Source organism: Aquarana catesbeiana, linkage group LG05 (genome assembly GCF_042186555.1).
Source record: "Aquarana catesbeiana isolate 2022-GZ linkage group LG05, ASM4218655v1, whole genome shotgun sequence".
Lineage (NCBI taxonomy): Eukaryota > Metazoa > Chordata > Amphibia > Anura > Ranidae > Aquarana > Aquarana catesbeiana.
Genome location: NC_133328.1, coordinates 496731468 through 496756398, shown reverse-complemented (window position 1 = coordinate 496756398; position 24931 = coordinate 496731468). Strand labels below are relative to the sequence as shown.

Below are 24931 nucleotides of genomic sequence, written 5' to 3'. Positions count from 1 at the left end.
CATTGGTATCAATGAGAGGAATAGGGTCCCAATCTTTTATACAAATGGGAGGAATAGTGCCCTATCATTGGTATCAATGGAAGGAATAGTGTCCCATCGTTGGTATCAGTGGGAGGAATATTGCCCCAATTGCTGGTATCAATGGGAAGAATAGCTTCCCATCATTGGTAGCAATGGAAGAAATAGTGTCCCATAATTGTTATCAATTGGAGGAATAATGCCCCATCATTGGTATCAATGGGAGGAATAGTGTGCCATCATTGGTATCAGTGGAAGAAATAGTGTCCCATCATTGGTATCAATGAGAGGAATATGGTCCCAATCTTTGGTATCAATGGGAGAAATAGTGTCCCATCATTGGTATCAGTGGGAGGAATAGTGTCTCATCATTGGTAGCAGTGGAAATAATAATGCCCCATTATTTGTTTTTTTTGGAAGGAATAGTGCCCCATCATTGGTGTCACTGGAAATAATAGTGCCCCATCATTGATGTCACTGGAAATAATAGTGCCCCATCATTGGTGTGACTGGAAATAATAGTGCCCCATATTTGGTGTCAGTGAGAGGACTAATATCCCAGTGTTGCTGAAAGTGGCAGAAATAATGCTCTCTGACCACTTTCACATTGGCATTGGTCTGCTATAGCGGTAAACCGACGTTTTAGTGGCATTTTTCGGCACTAGCGGGGCACTTTTAACCCCAGGTAGCGGCTGAAGAAAGGGTTAAATGCACCTAATAAGCACTGCTGCCGAAGCGATTTGCAGGCGCTTCGGCAGCAGTACCCATCAATTTTAATGGGCAGGGGCGGTGAAGTAATGGTGTATATTCTGCTCCTAAACAGCTCCAAAGATGCTGCCTGCAGGACTTTTTCTAACATCCTGCAAGCGCAACGCTCCAGTGTGAAAGCACTCCGGCTCTCACACTGGGGCTGCATGGGAGGCTTTTTTCAGGTGCTATTTTCAGCCCTGTAGCACCTGAAAAACGCCTTTGTGTGAAAAGGGGCCAGATAAACGTAAGCAAAGAGCCACAGTTTGGAGACCACTGCTATAGACATACATGGGCAGTGAACACTCACACTGCCCCACTACAAGGAGGGACTCTTGGGTTTGAAGGCCCTTGTGTGGGTGCTGATGCTCGGTGAAGGGAAGCCTCCTGTGTATGGGACATGCCGGGGAATGATGTATAATACCGAGTAATAGCTGCGCTCTCGCCTCTGGCTGCACCGCTCCCTGTGTCCAGCAGGTGGCAGGCGTCCCCCTGCAAAGCGACGAGCAGCCATTTAAAGAACGGCAGAAGTGTGAGCTGTCAGTCCCGGGCCGGCTCCAGCCGCCGCTACAGCGCTCAGTAGACAGGGGGGACCGAGCCACAGAGACGTCTGCACTGATCCTGGGAGCACGTTCCCGGCGGGGCTCTGATCGCTATAACCGGACCCGGGAGGGGGAGAGCACGGGTATCTGGATCGGGCTGTACGGTGAAGCGGTGTGCCCCAGTGATCAGGAGGGGGGCGTCTCATCATCCCACCATCCGAGCCGGGAACAATAGTGCCGCCGCCGCCGGAGGAGGAGAGGAGCCCGGGACCGTCATCTCCCAGCGGGGAGCTCTCCAGCACCGGCGATGCCCGGGACAAGTTGATGGTCTTCGGGGTAGAATAGCAAGTTTCCCCCCCAGCTCCCCATAGGAGCGAGGAGCCCGGCTATGATCCTTCTCCCAGCCCTGTAGCCGCCTCTCCAGCCCCCGGGACAGCCCAGCCCGCCCAGCCGGAGCCCAGGCACGTAGAAGAACAACAAAACCATCGGAGACTCCCCCCATCCTCATCCCTGAGATCCCCCCCCCCCCATCCTCCTCCCTCCCCGGGACCCCTCCGCCCGACCGCCCGCCCTGCATGAGCTGACAGGTGCACCGGGACCATGGACAGCGACCGGGACATGTACCGCCACTTCCAGGACTGGTGTCTCAGGACTTATGGGGACTCTGGCAAGACCAAGACGGTGACCCGCAAGAAATACGAGCGGATCGTCCAGCTGCTCAACGGGTCCGAGTCCAGCTCCACCGACAACGCAAAATTCAAATTCTGGGTCAAGTCCAAGGGCTTCCAGCTGGGCCAGACGGGGGACCTCCTCCCCGGGGACAAGCAGGTGCTCTACGTCCCGGTGAAGAGCTCGGTGAGTACCGGCGGGGGCTTTGTACTGCACCTCTCCCCCATCCCTTCCTTTGTTCCCCCCTCTCTCTGCCCTCTACCATCCCTGCCCATTGTCATCCACACACAGGGCCATGGCACCACCACATGACATGACCTGATGATGGGCATTGTGGGCGCCCCAGCTCCGCACTTCCATATACTTATACGGGGGAGGAGGGGAGGGGGGTCATCACTCTCATGTCGGATGGGGTTGGGGCCCCCAATGATGATGTGCACTGGATAGGGCTCTGTGTGATGATGATGATGAGGAGGAGGAGGAGGAGGAGGCTGCTGCCAGGCAGATCAGGGAAGGAGTCAGACGGCCTGCCGAGCAGCACACAGGACAAAGATCCGCTCAGCCAGCAACCTCACAGGAGCCACAAGTAGGAGGAGAGGAGGGCCCCTTCCATTCCACTACTAGGGCTGCCATGGCAACATGGACATACACTTACCTCTCCTCTCCTACAACACTCTTCTCACATGTTTCCACTGGCAATGCATCCATCCTGTCTATTGGCAACATGCAAGTAAGAGCAAGAGAACCATACTACCCACTTCTAGATAGATAGATAGATAGATAGATAGATAGATAGATAGATATCAATCACACAGGATACAAGGAAGAGCAAGGGAAACACACTACTAAATATTTATAATTATCTCACACATCACAAACACACACAGGATACAAGGAAACACATACTACAGTGTAACATATATATATATTCTGCTGTAATTTGCTATATATTTTAACATTTGTAGAAACATTGATACATCATTCTGCTCCTTCCTGAGAGAAGTGCATGTGCTACCAAATATGTGACTCATAATGAAAGGCCCCAAGAGCTTACAATCTAAAAAAAAAAAAATATTTTATATATATATATATATATATATATATATATATATATATATATATATATAATTTTTTTTTTTTTTTTGTATGTATGTATGTTAGTGAGGCAGACACATAGAAGGATCTACAATCTGCTATAATTTCACTTATATGTTAACTGTGGGCATTAAAAAAGAACATTGATGCAACATTCTGCTCTAACTTCCTGAGAGATGTGTATGCGATACCAAAAACGTGACTTATAATGAATGATCCCAGGAGCTTACAATCTATGCTTCACCAAATGCATGTTCCAATAGACATCACATACACAATCAATAGAAGAACAATCTGCTGTAACTTGCCATTGTATTTTGATCTTGATGACTGAAAAAACATTGATACATTAGTTTGCCTCAAATAACTTTTGGAGAGAGGTGTATATGATACCAAAAAAAGTGAATGACCCCAAGAGTTTACAATCTACTTTATGTCGTTCACCAATCCATATATCATCATTTTGCATGGGGCAATGGGTGTATCTTATCTGTTGGCAACATTTAAGAAAGAGCAAATCAAACAGATACTACATTTTGCATCTATCTATCTATCTATCTATCTATCTATCTATCTATCTATCTATCTATCTATCTATCTATCTATCTAATCTATGTTTTAATTATGACTTAATTTTTAGTGACACCCAACCATGGAAGAATCAACAATCTGCTACAATTTGACTTGTATGTTAACTTTGAATATTAAAAAAACATTGATGCATTATTCTGCTCTGACTTCCTGAGAGAAGTGTATGCAATACCAAAAACGTGACTCATAATGAATGATCCCAGGAGCTTACAATCTATGCTTCACCAAATGCATGTTCCAATAGGCATCACATACACAATCAATAGAAGAACAATCTGCTGTAATTTGCCATGATATTTTGATCTTGATTACTAAAAAAAACATTGATACATCATTTTGCCTTAAATAACTTTTGGAGAGAGGTGTATATGATACCAAAAAGTTGAATGACCCCAAGAGCTTACAGTCTACTTTATGTGCTTCACCCTATGTTATCATTTTGTGTGTGGAAAACACTAGTGGGTTCTGTTACATTTAGCTTGTTGTATGTCCTGTATGATAAGGTGAGATGTGCCATTCTGCTTTATATGAAGTATATAGGTTGATCATTTTGTGCACAGGCTATGATTATAAATCTATGTCCTGATATAGGGATCTGGAGTCTGATATACAGTATGTTGTACTTTGATGGTCCTGAAAGTGGAATGTAATCATAGAACGTATAGGAGGAGCAGCACTGAGGTATCTTACGCTGTGACTTCTGTAGAATGCATTCTATTGGCTATTCAGGTTCCTATGTGTGGGTATAGACACCATTCAGTTGTATGCAGATAGGATTATTAACTCTACGTGTGAGGATAGACTCAATAAGGAAGTCAGTGTTCTGTCTCCATGTCGCGGGTGACATTGTGACAAGTGAAGTAGGTTTCTTATGGCTTTAGCCCCACCGGTCTCCAGATTTGAAGAAGGAACTGTTTAGCTGTCATCCATTCCTTGGTGACAAGGACCGGTAAAGGGCTGTGACATCATCACAGCATGACATGGCAGTTCCCTGTCACTGATGCTGGTGGCTGTGCTCTCCCTTTGTTTATTTTGGCAGGCAGAGAAGTCCCTAGAGTGAGTTGTAGTAAATGGTGAATTCATATTACATTTAGCCTAAAATAACATTCTACCTTCAATGCCTGAACAACTAAAAACATCTCGCTTTACAATGATGCAGTTTTCACATGTACTCATAGATAGGACTACACTGTTTAGTGACACATTTGTTGACAACATTTTAAAATCATTTCCAGGGGAACTTTTCTGCAGAAGTGGATTTACTAAGCATGTCTTAGAGCAGTGGTTCTCAACCCTGTCCTCAAGTACCCCAACAGGCCATGTTTTGGGAATTTCTCTTAGATAAAATAACTGTCCAAAATACCAAGCCATTGACTGATTTAACGCACCTGTGCAAGATAAAGGAAAACCTGCAAACATGGCCTGTTGGGGGTACTTGAGGATAGGGTTGAGAACCACTGTCTTAGAAAACAGTCATCGGTGCACTCCCATCTTTTATTATTTAAATACACCTTTAATATTAATTGTAATTATTAGTAAAACAATAATAATATTGATTTAATGTTAATAATAATGATAAAAATATTTATATAATAATAATATTTATGTAGTATTATATAATGTGTGTTATTATTAAAATTATTAATAATAAAAAATGTATATCATATTTAATAATAATATCACTATTTATGTAATATAAATATTTTATACCTTTTCAGTAATATTTTAACCATGCCGGCACAATGGGCATACCTGTACGTCCCCTTTAATTTGCGGGGCTAGTGGGTGCACGCGCTGCGTGCAGTGTGACCGCGCCCACGGGTCCCGTGGACTCGATTTCTGCCGGTGTCCCGCGATGGTGTCACGGAGTGGAAGAACGGGGAGATGCCTATGTAAACAAGGCATTTCCCCATTCTGCCTAGTGACATGACTGGGATCTACTGCTCCCTTTCATTGGGAGCAGTGATCGCTGTCATGTCAGTGGTAGCCCCTCCCCCTCACAGTTAGAATCACTGCCTAGGACACACTTAACCCCTTGATCGCCCCCTAGTGTTTAACCCCTTCCCTGCCAGTGTCATTTACACAGTGATCAGTGCATTTTTTATAGCACTGATCGCTGTATAAATGACAATGGTCCCAACATAGTGTCAAAAGTGTCCGATGTGTCCGCCATAATGTCGCACTCATGATAAAAATTGCAGATCGCCACCATTACTAATAAAACAAACAAAAAAATAAAAAAAATGCCATAAATCCATCCCCTATTTTGTAGACGCTATAACTTTTGCGCAAAACACTCAATATACGCTTATTGCGATTTTTTTTTTTTTTTTTTTACCAAAAATATGTAGAAGAATACATATCGGCCTAAACTGAGGAAAAATAATTTTTTTAATATATTTTTTTGGGAATATTTATTATAGCAAAAAGTAAAAAATATTAATTTTTTTTTCAAAATTGTCGCTCTTTTTTTTGTTTATAGCGCAAAAAATAAAAACCGCAGAGGTGATCCAATACCACCAAAAGAAAGCTCTATTTGTGGGAAAAAAAAGGACGTCAATTTTGTTTTAGTGTAACATCGCACGGCTGCGCAATTGTCAGTTAAAGCGACGCAGTGCTGAATTGCAAAAAGTGCTCTGGTCAGGAAGGGGGTAAAATCTTCCGGGGCTGAAGTGGTTAATATTAAAAAAAAAACAGGATAATAAAAAATAAATTGATTGTAAAAACTGAATGTAATTTTAGAAATAGAACATATTGCCAAGGACATTTCCAGGGACAGAAAAGAGACAAATCTTCCAAACCTGGGACTATCTCTGGGAATCAAGGCCATTTCAGCAGCTATGCCTTAGCTCTGGTCACATTGTGATTGTCTTTGGCCTGTGTTTCAAGGCAGGCTCTATTTTCATTCTGTTGATGCCTCCTCCAGATCTGTAGAGAGTCTGATTCATGATCCACCCCCTTTACTATGGTGTAAACCTTCTTGCAGTTTCCTGGGTGCCTGGCACCCTCTGACAACATTGTATGAGCTTTTGTGCCAGGGTTTCTCTTTCTCCCAGTACTTTCTGTGTGGAAAGATCCGAGATTATTGGAATGTATCTCTGTTCCAGCTCCTGTTTGCTCCTGCACATTGCAATCAGCACATGTTCCAGATGCTTAATAAGACGGACATGCCATGTGTGGTTCAACCCTTTATTTTTAACATCATTTTAGTCTAGAATAAAAAAGACAGTTTAAAGCTGATCTCCAGCGTTAGCTGCATTGTTTACCTTAAAGTGGAGTTCCACCCACTTTTACAACTCTTCAGCATCCCTCACTAAACTATGCACTGTAAACAAATTGGATATTTTTATTTTTTTTTCTCAGCACCTACTGTATATCTGCTGTATTCATTTTTCACTTCCTCCTCCCTGGCTGTGGCCCATCGCATCATTTCCTGTTTGAAATGCCTTCTGGGAAGGGGCGGCAACTTCCTCTGACACTGCCATTGCTATTGAAACCTGACCTGAAACCTATTACACTTCTTGTGCTGCACTGAACATGTGCGAGATCTGCAAGGATGAGATGCAGGAAGACATACAGTCTGGCTTCAGATGCCCACACTTAAGATGGCCACGGCCTGCTGTAAGTTTATAAAATAACAAACTACTGCTATAAACTAACAAAACAGACCTTAGTTTACAGACTAACTTTACTAGAATACATTAAGCTTGTGTATTATAGGGGTACTTTTATTTAAAAAGTATAATTTCGGCCGAAACACCACTTTAAATTCTGAGATTTCTTCTGCTGTGCTTTTTTGTTGCCACTAGATGACCTCAATCTGATGTCCATTATCATTCAACCTGGTTTCTCTGAGCCCAGGTCACCCTGGACCTGTCCTTGCCTGTGACTGGACAGTGAAAAGGGAGAAGCAGCACAGCAACCGCCTCATCTCTGTCACTCCGCTTTCTGCTGCTATCAGTGTGCTTCTTGTGAGCACTGATTGGCTCCTTGTGCTGCTTCTTCCTTTCACATTCAGGCCTGCTGTACAAGGACTGTAAAAAGCTGATACCAGGTCAAGTTCAGGTTCACTGCTTGTGTTAAAACATACATATTTAATGATATATTAATTATAAAAAAGTTGCATTTAATTGTCATTTTGTATCTGCCTGGAGTTCAGCTATAAATATATTAATTGACATTCTAGGCAAAAATTTCTTTCCTCGTTTTGGGTAGAGTAGGGAAGTTTTACAATATTAGTCAGGGCTCTGTTGTTCTTCAGTTCTGACTGGACTTCAGAGAAAGTTTCCCCAAAGGGGACACAGGGGGTTATTTACTACAACTGGAGCATGCAAAATGTGGTGCAGCTCTGCGTAGAAACCAGATCAGATTCCAGATTTTATTGACGAAGCTTAAAGTGGTTGTAAACCTCAGACATGAAATATGAACAAAGCATATCCCTCCATAGTGTGTACTTGTCTCAATTTAAGAGCACTAGGTGTCATTTTTGTCTGCCGCTTGTTCCTCTGCTATCAGCATGAAGCACTTCTGGGAAGTTTTCCTGACACCAAGAGAAAAGTGGTAACAGGGGAGGTGCTGTGTGAATTGGGGGGGGGGGGGGGGGTCTCTTCCCTCCAGTCAGCTTTCAGAGTTCTCACTGAGCTCTGCAGAGTGTAACTTCAGCTCTCTGCCTCCTTTTTTTTTTTAACTCTCAGACAAGCTTTATAATTCAGCACTTTGAACTGATGTGGAGAAGAGAAAACTGAAAATAAACAGGTACAACTTATGTAGGAGGATTTGTTTAATCTCTGTGTATCATCTGAGGCCAGTCACTTCACTGGGTATATGTAAAGCTATGTACACACGATAGGATTTTCCGACAACAAAACCGTGGATTTTTTTCCTAAGGATGTTGGCTCAAACTTGTCTTGCATACACACGGTCACACAAATGACGTACAACACGTACGACGAGTCAAGAAAAATGAAGTTCACTAGCCAGTGCGGCTCTTCTGCTTGATTCCGAGCATGCGTGGAATTTTGTGCATCGGAATTGTGTACACACGCTCGGAATTTCCAACAAGTCTTGTTGTCGGAAAATTTGAGAACCGGCTCTCAAACATTTGTTGGCGGAAATTCCGACAAAAAATGTTCTATGGAGCATACGCACAGTCGGACTTTCCGACAACAAGCTTGCATCCAACATTTGTTGTTGGAAAATCCTATTGTGTGTACAGCCCATAAGGCTTTCCAACCACTTTAATTGAACAAGCTGAAGTCAGAAGATGATTGGCTTCCATGCACAGCTGCACCAGATTCTGCACTCACAGTTTTAGTAAATCAACCTCACAGAGTGATAATAGCCTGACATAATTTCACATTTTTCTACAGTCTATAGAGTTCTAGTTTTATATGTAGCTATTGGCAGTTAGAGGTCTTTATAACATTTTTATTGTTTAACTACATTTGGAAACCCTAAGTGCCGGTTCACACAGGGGCGGCACGACTTGCAGGTCGCCTCACCAAGGTGACCTGCACACGACTTCAGAGGCGACTTGCAAAACGACTTCTGTATAGAAGTCAATGCAAGTCGCCTGAAGTCGGCCCAAAAATACTACAGGAACCTTTTTCTAAGTCGGAGCGACTTGCATCGCTCCTATTAGAACGGTTCCGTAGTACAGAACGGGACGCGACTTGTTTACACACACACGTCCCTGTTCTGCCTTTGGTGCTCACGATCGCTCGTGGCCAGCGGTCATCGCGACCGTCGGCCACGAGCATCGGCAGCCCCGCAGTGCAGCGGGCGCATGCTCACCTGCTATCCTGATCCCGCGAGCTAACGTACAGTTACGGCAATTTGCAGGACCGTGCCGACCTGCCGCCGTATAATGACGGCGGCTGGTCGGCAATAGGTTAAAGTAGATTGTAATAATTGGAAAAAAGTCAAATGCTGAGAAAATGGCAAGTGTGAAAAAGATCTTCAGCAAATCCCTAAAGGCCTGTTTGGATTTACTGTTAAGTGGTGGTAAAAACTCCCCGCAATAACTCCACTGAACACGCCCACTCAAGCAAATTGGGACGTGCTGTCATTGTGTGCAACGCATACTATTGTTGTGAATTGGTGTGGCATTTACTTTATATTGCCCCCTCACTGCCTGTCGAACACCTCTGACAAGCGATCGAAAGGCTTCCCACATCTAAACCTAACCTAAAAATGAGGCAGGTGTAGGTTGGGGTAAGTTCCTTGGGAAGTTTATGTAGCAAAAGAGGGAAGAAAATGCAAAAGAGACTTATTGTAAGTATTTTCACCTTTTTAAAAAATTGGTAAACATTAGACAGATTTGTAAATAGTCAAATAATATTTCATTTAGAAAAATGATAACTATAGAAATTGGTTCTTTTGTCAAAAACCCCTTTGGGACAAAATTCAGCCCACTTTAATAGGGGTGAGAATGATTTTATTCCTCCAATTCTTAGCCTCCTGGCTTCCAGTGGATATTGCTGAGAGCTGATAACAGTACAGGTGGGATGAGGAGGGAAGTGTTAAGAGTGCTGGAGTTATAGGCCTGAAGGGAACCCCATGAGGTGTAAATTGTTATGCTTGTGTTCGTACATGAATATGTAAAAGATAATGGACCTCACGGAGAAATGTGTGTGTTGGCCTTGGGAACCTTCACTCAGATTTAGGCTGGGTTCACACTGCAGACGGATGCGGCTGACAGAAAGGGTCTGGTGCATCCCTGTTCTCAGTTTCAGGGACGAATCAGGCCCAAATATTTGCCTGAATTTGGACCTGAAACTGGGCCAAAAGACGCACAGCCGCTCCAGAGATGTGTGAACCGGCTCCATTGAGAGCCGGTCACAATCTCCTATAATGCCAATTGAATGCTGGGAATCCCACATCCAATTCACACTAGTGTAAACCCAGCACTAGTGTAAACCCAGCCTCAAAGTATCTTTTTTTTCTACAGAATACAATTGGATTTGTTGGGATTCCGTTTGATAAAATTAGCGGTTCGCAAGTTTTCAAAGAGAAATGATATGGAAGTTTGGTATACTTGGAATAGAAAAAAAATGTTAGTTGCCATGGATTACTGCACATTGCTGCTATAAGTACAATGCAATCACTGTAACTTACTGCAATTAAGGGCTAGTCAGGATTCACATTTATTATTATTATTATTATTATTATTATAATACAGGATTTATATAGCTCTGACAGTTTGCGCAGCGCTTTACAACATGAGGGCAAACAGTACAGTTACAATCCAATAAAGGAAGAATCAGAGGGCCCTGCTCATTAGAGCTTACACATTTAAATATAAAACAGTACATTCTTACCCAGGGAACAAAGTGGCCTCACTCCAATGATGTCACTTCAAAGTAAAACAAGATAAACCTATTGCGGGTGAAACGCATTTGTTTCTCCTGTGGGAGGGGATGTCCACATTTGCTGGATTGGGCTAATAAAGTTCTACTTTGAAGTGATGTTAGCCGAGTGCTGACACTTTGTTCTTTGGAGACAGTTGTGTGAAGCATGAGTGGGCTCCTGGGCCAGCACTTGGGTACACAAAGGTAGAGAGATTTTGAGGGCTTGGAGTGATGACAGCCATTCTTTTTGCTACACACTTTCTGTTATACTATTACTGTTCTGGGCTCTGCTTTCTATTTGGATAGAGATTCAACAGAGAATATCTGAGTTAGGGTGCATCTTGTAGGACTTGCACATCTAGGCCCCTTTCACACGACAAGCCCGCTCGGATCCGCCTGTCCATTTTTCAGGCGGATCCGAGCGGGCCATCCATTGACTCCTATGGGCAGGCAGATGTCAGCGGAGATGTGTCCACTGACACCCGTCTGCCATCCGATCCTCTCAAGACAGACGTATGGCGATACGTCTGCCATCCGTCTTGGCGGATTGGATGAGATCTGATGAAAATGGACATGCTTTCACACGACAAGCCCGCTCTGATCCGCCTGTCCGTTTTTACATTGACTCCAATAGGCGGGCGGATGTCAGCGGAGATGTGTCCACTGACACCTGTCTGCCATCCGATCCTCTGTGTTTTCGTCCAATCTCCCCATAGAGATCAGGGGGGCTCTGACAGTTCCCTCCCTGCTCAGTGAGCAGAGACAGACCTGTCATCAGCCGGCTCAGCGGAGATCAATGGATCGATCTCCCGCTGAGCTGACGGACTCCGCTGAAATGGATCCGCCTTGTGTGGAAGGGCCCTTAGGCTTGAAGCACGTTGGTTGCCTAAGGCCGTTTAGCGCAAACAGTCCTGCGCCTGGGATACACAGCTGTCACATACAGCTTAACTATATTATTAAATACCTATTTGCAGGTTTATGTCCCACCCATGCATAAAGTCAAACATCCCTTATGTAGACTGTCTGTGTCTTGGGTTGTAAACCTATACGCATATACAGGGTTACACAAGTAGTGGTGTAAACCAGTGGCAGCTGTGTATCTTGGGTGCAAAAGTCCACTTGCAGTTTATGTTATACAGCCTCACGTAGCCACAAAGGATTATAAATCTATTTTGTGTGTACCAGATGAATTTGCAAACCTAGTTATTACCTTGTAGCAGTGACATCATGACTTCAGAGAGCAGAGCTATGGGAGGGACACAGCAGCCCACTCACTACAGGCTGCCTGCAGAAACCTACAGGAGGGATAATTTCAAGACCAGTCACCCTGCACAGGGAGAGAGAGAGAGCAACACTGACTGGTCTTTATTACTGCACAGATGTGCAAAGCAATACACAAAGCACTCCAAGATTAAGAACGAATACACATGGCTCCTGTATTCAGACAATGTTGTTGAACCTGTAGATCAGATTTAAAAGAGAAGTTCTGGATTTAAAAAAAAAATAAACATTTTTACTTGCCTAGGTAGATGCAGCATAGATCTAATGCTGATTCCATCCCCCGCTGGCTCTGCAATGATAACTGAGCAATCAAACACCACTGATTGCTCACTTATCCCCTCTGCTCTGAGCAGAGAGCTGGGACTGTCAGTCAGCAGCTCTCTGCTCCCCTCTCCAGCGTTCACTGTGGAGGGGGGGGAAGAGGCTGGCTCAGGCTTTTGGCAGATCTCTGAGAGGCTGAGCCAGACACGGCTGATCCAGGTTTCTGGGTGGATCCCGACCATATGGTCAGGATATTTTCAGAGCCTGGACTGTTTCTGTTATGTCAGTCGACAGCGGGCTGAAGCCTGCTGTTGACTGAAAATGGATCACAGGAGGGAGAACGAACTGTATTCCTGTGATCCATAGGAGAAGTATAGCCATAAAAGCTTTGGCCGTACTTCTCCTTTAATGAAATAGCCGTTTTTTAGGATATTAACAGACTTAGAATATTGACAGACCTAGGGCAGTTTGGATGCTTATTTGTATTATTGATATCCATTATGCAAAGTAAACTGTGTTCCAGATTGCTGAAATGTGCTTAATCCAATCCTTTATTGTTATAAAGTAAAGTAGCAGCTGTAATGTTGGAGGCATCCTGATAGGACAATCTCGCCTAGTGCCAAAAGTTGAGGGCTGGCCTTTGCACTCCCTCTTCCTGCAACCCCCTAATGGAGATTGAGGCTTCCAATAACTGGAATAACCAAAAGGAAATTGAAGGTAGCCTGAGAGGTTGGGTCAGACTTTTTAAAAGTGGGGATTAGCATACCAAAATTGGGGGGCTTCATGGTGTTGAAGACAAGGTATATATGGACGCGTGAAAGAGCCTGCATAATATTTCAGTTTCTACTTCAGGGTTGTTGTAGAATAAAAGTGTAACTTCAAACATACGCACTTGGGTAATATATCCTACAGTGAGGTGAAAAAAGTATTTGATCTCCTGCTGATTTTGTACATTTGCCCACTGACAAAGAAATGATCAGTCTATCATTTTAATAGTAGGTTTATTTTAACAGTGAGAGAGAGAATAAGAACAAAAATATCCAGAAAAACACATTTCAAAAAAGTTATAAATTGATTTGCATTTTAATGAGTGAAATAAGTACTTGACCCCTTCGCAAAACATGACATAGTATAAGTTGTTGGCAATCACAGAGGACAGACGTTTCTTGTAGTTGGCCACCAGGTTTACACACATTTCAGGAGGGATTTTATCCCACTCCTCTTTGCAGATCCTCTCCAAGTCATTAAAGTTTTGAAGCTGTAACTTGAACCTTCAGCTCCCTCCACATATATTCTATGGGATTAAGGTCTGCAGACTGGCTAGGCCACTCCAGGATCTTAATGTGCTTCTTCTTGAGCCACTCCCTTGTTGCCTTGGCTGTGTGTGTTTTGGGTCATTGTCATGCTGGAATACCCATCCATGACCTATTTCCAATGCCCTAGCTGAGGGAAGGAGGTTCTCACCCAAGATTTGACAGTACATGGCCCGTCCATCGTCCCTTTGATGTGGTGAAGTTGTCCTGTCCCCCCAAAGCATAATGTTTCCACCTCCATGTTTGACGGTGGGGATGGTGTTCTTGGTGTCATAGGCAGCATTCCTCCTGCAAACACGACGAGTTGAGTTGATGGCAAAGAGCTCAATTTTGGTCTCATCTGACCACAACACTTTCACCCAGTTCTTCTCTGAATCATTCAGATGTTCACAGCGTAGTGTGTTACCAATTGTTTTCTTGGTGACTATGGTCCCAGCTGCCTTGAGATCATTGACAAGATTCTCCCGTGTTGTTCTGGGCTGATTCCTTACCATTCTGATGATCATTGAAACTCCACGAGGCGAGATCTTGCATGGAGCCCCAGACCAAAGGAGATTGACAGTTTTTTTTTTTCCATTTGCAAATAATGGCACAAACTGTTGTCACCCTCTCACCAAGCTGCTTGGTGATGGTCTTGTAGCCCATTCCAGCCTTGTGTAGTCCTACAATCTTGTCCCTGACATCCTTGGACAGCTCTTTGGTCATGGTGGAGAGATTGGAATCTGATTGATTGATTGCTTCTGCGGACAGCTGTCTTTTATACAGGAAACCAGCTGAGATTAGGAGTACTCCCTTTTTCCTTGTCAAAAGAAGTTTATTGAGTATACAATGTTATAAAGATACATAAAGATACATAAAGTAAGTTTACAAGGATCTATAAAGTAAGCTCATTGTTTTACAGTAGGGTTTATATAGGTAAATATCATGAAATTTCAAATATTAAACATTGGGTTCACGTAAACCTAAATTAAAGATATATATAATTTCCTTAGTTACTTTTGTAGGTATTTAAATGATTTATACCTACTATACATATTGTTTACAAGTAGAGTGTATATAGGTCAAATAAATTCTGATAATGAGCTTTAATCGTAAGGTGGAGAAAAGGAAAGAGGAAGAAGAAAAAGGGTTGAAAGGTAGAGGTATGGTCCACAAGGTTGTCCCGCTCGTCAGTTTATTATTCTTTTTAGTTCTCTTTGAAGCCTTAGAATGGGTGTCTCTGTAAGTCATTTAATCTGTTACCATGGCAACAGGACAGAGTCATTGAAATTTGACAGGAACTGTTGTTTTATCCAAGGATGCCAAAGTTTTTCAAATTTTGGAATTTGATTTTGATCGATGGCTACCATCTTAGCATGGGACATTGTATTATTCATTCTGTGAATTGTTTCTGCTAGTACCAATGTAGGAGATTTCCATGCCTTGGCCACTGTTTGTTTTGCAGCCGTTATTAGTTGGATCATAAGTTTGAATTGAGAGAGTGTTAACCATTCCGGTTTTAGATTAAGTAAAGTTAAATATGGATCTGGTTGTATTATTTTTTTAAATATTTTAGATGCAATCACGAAGACTTCCTTCCAGAAGGTTTGGATTACTGGGCACGTCCACCATATGTGTAAATGTACTCCCTTTTTCTATATATTTTTGTTGTTATTCGGTTTCTCGCTGTTAAAATAAACCTACCAGTAAAATTATAGACTGATCATTTCTTTGTCAGTGGGTAAACGTACAAAATCAGCAGGGGATCAAATACTTTTTTCCCTCACTGTATATGCACGTGCAGGTAAGAACAGATGCACAGAGGCATCACCATTTACACAAGTACAGGGTCATACAGACAGTCATTTCTATGGCCTGCTGTATGCCCCACCTGCAGCATCTCCGGTGCAGAGAATTGTACACAAGACTTATTTTATGCCTGCAAACTTCTAAGTACCTGAGGTCTTATGCCTGCAAAGATCAATGTACATGAGGTCTAATGCCGCATATACACGAGCGGACTTGTCGACCGGACTGGTCTATCCGACGGACTTTCGGCGGACTTCCGACAGACTTTTCTAATGAACGGACTTGCCTACACACAATCACACCAAAGTCCAACGGATTCGTACGCGATGATGTACGACCGGACTAAAGTAAGGAAGTTGATAGCCAGTAGCCAATAGCTGCCCTAGCATCGGTTTTAGTCCGTCGGATACAGATGAGCGGATTTTTCGACCGGACTCGAGTCCGTCGGAAAGATTTTAAACATGTTTTATTTCTAGATCCGTCTGACTTTTGGGAAAAAAAAGTCCGCCGGAGCCCACACACGATTGAATTGTCTGACGGAGTCTGGTCCGCCGGACCAAGTTTGCCGGAAGCTGCCCTAGCTTCGTTTTTAGTCCGTCGGACTAGCATACAGACGAACAGATTTTTCGACCGGACTCGAGTCCGTCGGAAAGATTTGAAACATTTTTTATTTCTAGGTCCGTTGGACTTTTGGGAAAGAAAAGTCAGCTGGAGCCCACACACGATCGAATTGTCCGACAGAGTCTGGTTCGCCCGACCACTTTTGATGTAAAGGGACGGTTTTGGTTGCTATGGTCAATCTCCAGTTTCCAGGCAGAAAGTCCGCTCATGTGTACGCGGCATTACAGTTTTATGTTCAGTTTTAAAAAGGATTAGGTCCTCTGTCAGGTTTTTATTGAAGTCTGTGTTTTGATTTGGGAGATTTCGATTTCCTTCTTGTTCTGATAATATTGTAGTGAGCTACACTGTTTCTCCTATCTGGACTATGTTCTCCATATACTCCTACAAACAAAACAAAGGGACATTGCTGTCCATGATTCTTTTCCTACAGTACACAAAACATGGAAATGCAATTATTTTAGTAAATATAAACTATTAAATACTTTTTCTCGTCAGAAGTTAGAGCAGTCTTGTGACTTCTATATGTGTCTGGTTATAGCTTGTAAGAGGAGTACTGCACTGACTGTCCTATCAGGATGCAGGACCCCTGACCCTCTATCTGGACAGTGCTGATTGGCCCTGTGCTGCTCACATGCATCCTCCCAAGAAAAAAAAGAACTCTTTAGCAATCCACACCAAACTGAGCATGTGCAGCCTGTCCCCTGGCTCTGTATTATTAGGAAATATATTGGGGGGCAGTTGAAGGAGGAGAGGATCAGAGGAGACAGGATCAAACAGCCTTTTTACACAATGCAGAGGATTAACCCCTTAGGTTCCCCAGTGAGTATAACAAGCATGCTTTACTGCATATACAGACTGATTTTATTGTTGCAGGTTTAGTAACACTTTAAGTACAGCACTCCATCTTGACATTAACTTGTTTAACTAATATCTTCTTATGGCCTGTACACACGATCTGAAAATCCTACGAAAAATACTGCTTTCAAAACGATTGTGCGATAATCTGATCGTTAGTACACAGCTTTCGAGAGCTGATCACAACAGTTCATCCGATATTATCCGATGGGACAAGCATGAAAATTTTTCTCGTACGATACCAGATCAGACGGTTTTCGATAAAACAATACAGTTGTCATTTAACCTCCCTGGCGGTATGATTATTTCAGATTTTAGGTGCTGAAAGCGGTACAATTATTTTGCATGGAAATTTAGCATTTTATATTGTAGGCCTGTAATTCTTAGGAATAATTCACTTAAATCTGTCCAAACCAGAGTCTAGTACACATCCCGGGTATGATAAAGTTTGAAAAACAAAATCATAAATTATAATATAATAAATAACTATAATTATTTATACCAAATAATAATATAATAATAATTATTCAATAATGTAATCAAATCAAAAACACTGAAATTTGCTCAGTTGCAGAATTGTCACTGTCGTTACTTTCAGTGTTTGATGACGGATCTCCCCACAAATCACTATCGTTTAATTCTGCAAGTGATTCTAATTTATTATCGCTGTTTTCTAGCTGGTCTAAAACCACTTTTGATGTAAAGGGACGGTTTTGGTTGCTATGGACAATCTCCAGTTTCCAGGCAGAAAGAAAAGTTTTTATAATATAAAACTGCATGCAGGGCACTGGACAAACCGCTAGGGACACAGGGGATGTGTAATTATTTGATACAGTACTGTAATCTGTAAGATTACAGTATACTGTATCTATACTGTGTGTTTTACTTTATGAATTTGGCGCCGAACTCCGTCCCCGTGCATTGCAACGCTCGCAGGGAACGGAGCTCGGCACTGTGAATCGAGTGAGACACGGCGGCTCGCAGATCACAGCGGGGAGACATTGCAGGATCCAGGGGACAAGGTAAGTAACCTCTACATGGATCCTGCGATGCAATCCCGAGTCTGGCTCAGGGTTACCGCTTTTGGTACTGAAAAACCACCCCGAGCCAGACTCGGGAATACCCCTGGGGGGGTTATAAATACAATACAAATACACTACAACACATTACATCACTTCTGAATTTTTATTCTGTTGTACGAGAATTTTCATCACTTTAGTAAACTCTTCATTTTCGATATGAGTCTAGCATACAAAAAAAATGGACGATCTGTCATACGATTTTCGGATCGTGTGTATGGGCCATTAGTTATGGAAACTCCATTTGTAGTCCTGTATCTTTGTAAATGGTAGCATGCGCATCCACTCGTTCTCTAATTAGTCATAATGGTGCAAGCTTGGTGTTTACTTTGACTTAAGGTAACATTATGGATGGTATTTATTGAATGTTATGATGCATTCTATGCTGTCCATAAGTACAAAGTAGTGTGGTTTATTGGAGCTGAGCTATTTTGTATCATTATTTCTATTAGCATCATCATTATTATTTCCTTTAGACTCCACTGAAAATTTGCAATCTATAATTGCCTAAGCAGCCATCCCATTGAGAGACCTATATTAAAAATGTATTGCTTAGAAAAATGAGCTGGCCACAGCTTCTCGACTAGATGTCGGTGGCAAGTAGAATTCTCTACATCTCAACATCTCCAGGGGGGCAAAAATTACGTTAAATTCTGTTATAAACTTATACCCTTTTGGTGCATAAGGTACACAAATTTGCAAGGTTCTTATTCATATAAGGTGCAAATGTGGACCCCTTGTTGGATGCTTCTCTACAGATCTATGTTCAAGCACAAAGTTCAATGATGGTTGATTTACTAAAACTGGAATGTCCAAAATCTTTTGCAGCTGTACACAGAAACCAATCAGCTTCCAGGTTTTTTTGGCAATGCTTAATTGAACTAGCTGAAGTTAGAAGCTGATTGGCTACTACGCACAGCTTACTAAAACTCTCCAGTTTTAGTAAATCAACGCCATTGCAATTAATCAGATGAAGTCCAGTCAATGAAAGATATATATTTTGATTGATTACCATGTTCTTGGTTCGCTCTTTGTCTCTTTGAATGAGTCTTATGAAAATGTTTGTGGGAAAGTATGAAAAGGTGTACTCCTTTGAATATCATTTAAAACCATTGAGAACTATTTTAATAACAGATAAGCTAACAAAACATACAGTAGATACTCTGTACTTTTAGAAACGGAATTTAATTTCTCGTTGGCCATATGATGTCTGTTCAGGCAGCATATTGCTTTACCATTGTTGGTATCCACTAGTTAGGGGGTCAGTAGGTTGAGCTTATTCCTCGTTGTCTTTTGTAGCTCTAAACTTTCATAAAATGCCCAAAACTTTTACTCAGCGGGATTATCTTTAATACAGCTCAGACTCTGACCATGGAAAACCACATTCAGTAAGGATGTCACTGAACAGCACTGCCTAAAAGTTATATTCAGCCTATGACAACTTCTTTCTTTGAGTGGCTGTACAAAGCCGAATAAAAAGCAATAACGATGTGTATATTCCTGAAGCCTTAGCAACCAATCAGAAGTAATTTCTTACTGGTCCAGTTACAGTAAACCCGATTCTTATCTGGTTGCTATGGTTTTCTTTGCACATCTCTATTTCTCTTTGCAGTGCTTTATTGTATGTTTTACCTGCTTGTAAATAAAGCTGAATAATCTTGGTTGTGTATAAAGTTACACAGACCTGAAGGTCTGCTGCTGGTTGCTGTTCCTGTTTTCTTTGTCTGCACAAACTATGTATTAGCTCCAATGATTTCCTCTGGGATCTTCTCACACAGTAACAGGTCAGGTCAGCATGGCCAGTGATGGAGGAACTTCACAGTGGCAAATCTTCAAAGAAGGGCTCTATAGTAAGTAAAGCTTTAAACAAACAGTGCCCTAATCATCTTACACTCAGTATATTATGTGATTAATTGTGGGCACAGATATCCTCTAAATTATGTTTTTAGTAGGCAACAACATGGGCTGAACCTATATCCAAATGAAGATCTGACATGAGATCCCAGTGGTGGGATTTACCCGTCATAAATCAGCCATACAGGTTTAGAATTTTTTTTGAAATTGCTGATTTTGTAAACATTCGTTTGATTTTTCTGGTTAATGGTGACCATACAGCAATAATTTTTGCCCACTGTGACAAGAAAAATTGAAGGCGAAGGATGTTGCTTATCTGAACGAATGAAATTCTAACCTAACCTAATGTGGTCCTCAGTCTGCAAAAAGTATACTTATACTTGTAATGTGCTAGAAAGAGTTTCATCCAGAACTTTCATGGTCACTAATGTTCATTCTTTTGAATGATAATTTATGAAAGAACAATGCAACCAACTCCAATGGCTGATGAACATATAATGTGTATACAGTTGTGCTCATACGTTTACATACCCTGGCACAATTTATGATTTCTTGGCCATGTTTCAGAGAATATGAATGATAACACAAAAACATTTCTTTCACTCATGGTTAGTGTTTGGCTGAAGTAATTTATTATCAATCAACTGTGTTTACTCTTTTTAAATCATAATGGCAACAGAAACTACCCAAATGACCCTGATCAAAAGTTTACATACCCTGGTGATTTTGGCCTGATAACATGCACACAAGTTGACACAAAGGGGTTTGAATTAAAGGTAACCATCCTCACCTGTGATCTGTTTGCTTGTAATTAGTGTGTGTGTGTGTGTGTGTGTGTGTGTGTGTGTGTATAAAAGATAAAAGGTCAGTGAGTTTCTGGATTCCTGACTGACCCTTGCATCTTTCATCCAGTGCTGCACTGACATTTCTGTATTCTGAGTCATGGGGAAAGCAAAAGAATTGTCAAAGGATCTGTGGGAAAAAGGTAGTTGAACTGTATAACACAGGAAAGCGATATAAAAAGATATCCAAAGAATTGAGAATGCCAATCAGCAGTGTTCAAACCATGGTCAGGGAGACCAACTAAAATTTCAGCCACAGCGGCCAGGAAAATTGTTCGGGATGCAAAGAAAAACCCACAAATAACTTCAGGTGAAATACAGGACTCTCTGAAAACATGTGGTGTGGCTGTTTCAAGGTGCACAATAAGGAGGCACTTGAAGAAAGATGGGCTGCATGGTCGAGTCACCAGAAGAAAGCCATTACTACGCAAATGCCACAAAGTATTCCGCTTATAATACACCAAACAGCACAGAGACAAGCCTCAAACCTTCTGGCACAAAGTAATTTGGAGTGATGAGACCAAAATTGAGATTTTTGGCCACAACCATAAACGCTACATTTGAAGAGGAGTCAACAAGGCCTATAATGAAAGGTACACCATTCCTACTGTGAAACACAAAGGTGGATCGCTGATGTCTTGAGGATGTGTGAGCTACAAAAGCACAGGAAATTTGGTCAAAATTGATGGCAAGATGAATGCAGTATGTTATCAAAAAATACTGGAAGAACATTTGCATTCATCAGCCAGGAAGCTGCACATGGGATGTACTTGGACATTCCAACATGACAATGATCCAAAACACAAGGCCAAGTTGACCTGTCATTGGCTACAGCAGAATAAAGTGAAGGTTCTGGAGTGGCCATCTCAGTCTCCTGACCTCAATATCATTGCGCCACTCTGGGGAGATCTCAAACGTGCAGTTCATGCAAGACAGCCCAATAATTTACAGGAACTGGAGACTTTTTGCCAGGAGAAATGGGCAGCTTTACCATCTGAGAAGATCAAGAACCTCATCCACAAATACCACAAAAGACTTCAAGCTGTCATTGATGTTAAAGGGGGCAATGCATGGTATTAAGAACTGGTGTATGTAAACTTTTGATCAGGGTCATTTGGGTAGTTTCTGTTGTAATTATGATTTAAAAAGAGTAAACACAGTTGATTGATAATAAATAGATTCAGCCAAACACTAACCATGAGTGAAAGAAATGTTTTTGTGTTATCATTCATATTCTCTGAAATATGGCCAAGAAATCATAAATTCTGCCAGGGTATGTAAACTTATGAGCACAACTGTATATAAATATACTTCTAAATATGCAAAGTACCTATAAATTTTAAATAAGCTTTGCTTCGGATTATTCTTTCCTTGATTTCATAAGCACTAAAACAAAAACCCGTTTAATATGTCTGGGAATCTATTCAAGTAGCAGGTTTGGACAAAACTTTTAGGTCCCCATGCACTGTGGGCATTTAACTGTGAGTTTAACTGTGGGTGGAGGGCACCGGTGCGCCATCCAACTCTGCTACAGGCAGTCTGCCAAACTTTATGAGAGGCTTACAGCTGCTGAGGCTGGACTGTGCACCTAGCGGCACTTCTGTTTAGGGTAGAATGTGTTTAGGAACGAATGCTGGGAATACAGACTTCTTGTGTCCTGAGCATTCATCACTGGGCGCATACTGCCCTAAATGTTCATACTGCTAGGTGCACAGTCCAGCCCCATCCAGCCACAGCAGCTGTCAGCCTCTCATAGAGTTTGAGAGAGCCTGCAGCAGGACTGGTTGGTGCACATGTTCCCTCTGCCTGCGGCTAAACATCAGAGCCCTAGGCACTAGGGCTAAATGCCCAGAGTGCATGAGGGCCTAAAGACTTTTGAACTAAATTAGTTGACTCAGTGATAACATCATTGAATGCTCTGACAAACTAATTTTCCATCACAGAATTATGGCACTGTCACTTGGTTTTATAACTATTTTAGAACTATGATTTCTGGCAGGGATATCTTGCTTGTGAGACCCCCTGAGTGTAACATATCTCAGCATGTGGCTCATCTTGCTAGCAACCATGCAAATATTAGTTCTAGATCAGGGGTGTCCAATCCATGGGCCGCATGCGGCCCAACACAAAAACTGTAAACTTGCGGCTATGAATGCGGCCGGTTCACCATTGGAGAGATGCCGGGGATGCCGTGTTTGGCATAGCACCCATGGCTGTGGCCAGCACAGAGAAGCAGGGCCCAGGGACATCTGGAGGGATGCCATGTTTGCAATATTACCGGTGGCATATGCAGGGACAAGTGCAAAATTGCAGCGCATTTGAGGTGCCATTAATAATGAATGGCACCCAAACATGAATGGTGTATTTTGCCATACTTGCAGTGCGATTTTGAATTAGGATCTGTGCAAATCTGCCAGCTAATCAGAACTGCAGCGTGTGAATGGAGCTTTATTTTTAGTGTTTTTTTTATGTGCGGCCCAAGACAATTCCTCTTCTTTCAATGTGGCCCAGGAGAGTCAAAAGGTTGGACACTCCTGTTCTGGATGGAGTCGTATGTTTGGCAGTATTATTTTACATTCAAGAGTCAGACAAATGGTTATACCTGTGAGATGGACATTTTTAGGTGCATTGACAAAGGTTTGTCTGATAGATCTCAGTTGCATTTGAAGATTGGGTGCTGATGCATTCGATGTGTATGAATATCTACTACACCAAGACTATGGGGGAGATTTACTAAACCTGGCGAGTGCGAAATCTGGTGCAGCTGTGCATAGAAACCAATCAGCTTCCAGGTTTTATTGTCAAAGCCTAATTGAATAAGCTGAAGTTAGAAGCTGATTGGCTACCATGCAAAGCTGCACCAGATTTTGAGTGCTCCTGTTTTAGTAAATAAGTACTAAAATTGGCTGAAATAAGAGCTGCCTTTGTTGAATCATCTACTATATACCAGACCTTGAAAATGAGAATTTGTACCATGCTGATTGATGGTGAGCAATTTGCCATTTTTATAGACAAGGCCCCCAGTTGTATGTTAAATGGGTGATGTGTGATTTCATGCCAAACAGATTTCTTTCATTTGTATTTTTTCTTGGCAATTATTATTTGTTATTCGTAATATTACGAATCTCTTATGGATAGCAAACAAAACCTTTTTCAGTTATTGTGTGCATGCCTTTCTGTGGATCTGGTCGTTCTCTTTTATACCAACCCCACCAGACGAACAATCCACATCTGCACTACATTTTCATGCCGACGCTGATCAAAAATAGAGATGGCAAAGCCTTCATCTACACACGATGTATTGCAAGGCGACACATGCTAAAATCCAGATCTAAATGAATCTAATTGAAATCATCTGCTGCAGAACATCCTAAAAGAACATCTGTCAGTCAGAAGAATGTGTCAGCCTGCGCTCTGACAGGCTGGAGGTGCTGCGGAGGCCACGGCTTCTTATTTGTGAAGAAGTGGCATCCCATGGTGACCCAGCTCATTAAAATCTTACCAGCCTGAGAGGCATGACACAGCTCCCCCACCACCTGCTTTTCAGGCTAGAGGGAGGTAGGAGAGGGACCAAACCTGAGGCTGGCGGGGGGGGAGGGGCAGCTGACTGAAAATCTGCTGCAGGGTTGATGAGGGCTGTGTGGAAGGTGGAGAGCGGAAAAAAAAAACATGGGGAAGGGAGATAAGACCCGAGGCGAAATCCAGCAATATGAAGGAGGAGTTGGATGTTTGTGGGATGAATGGAAATGGATGGCAGGCTGGTGCCGGGACTGTATTCATGTACCTGACCTGACCTGTGATAACTCATGTGGACTGAAGTAGAGCAGACTGATTTCTATTGAAAACATATGGACCGGTGATCCTAATTCATTTAGAGTGTCCCATTTACACTATTGCAGAGTGTTCCCCTAGTTTCTGTAGACGTGATGGGCAGTGTTGTATCTCCAGAGCGCACTGCTCTGCAGAGCTCCCACTTCTAGACACATACAAAGGAACGTGCTTTGTAGGGCTGGGCTGGCTAAAAAT

The 24931-nt window shown here is 42.3% G+C and overlaps 1 protein-coding gene across 2 annotated transcripts in view; it reads left to right on the top strand.

Moving 5' to 3' along the window:
• The first annotated feature begins 1267 nt into the window (after window positions 1–1267).
• The window catches only part of NOL4 (nucleolar protein 4), a 428096-nt gene continuing 404432 nt past the window's right edge, over window positions 1268–24931 (top strand). For both annotated transcript variants that reach the window (XM_073631542.1, XM_073631541.1), the window contains exon 1: window positions 1268–2162. In XM_073631542.1, coding sequence (XP_073487643.1) covers window positions 1908–2162 — 255 coding nt within the window. In that variant the 5' untranslated portion in view covers window positions 1268–1907. The remainder of the gene's footprint in view (window positions 2163–24931) is intronic.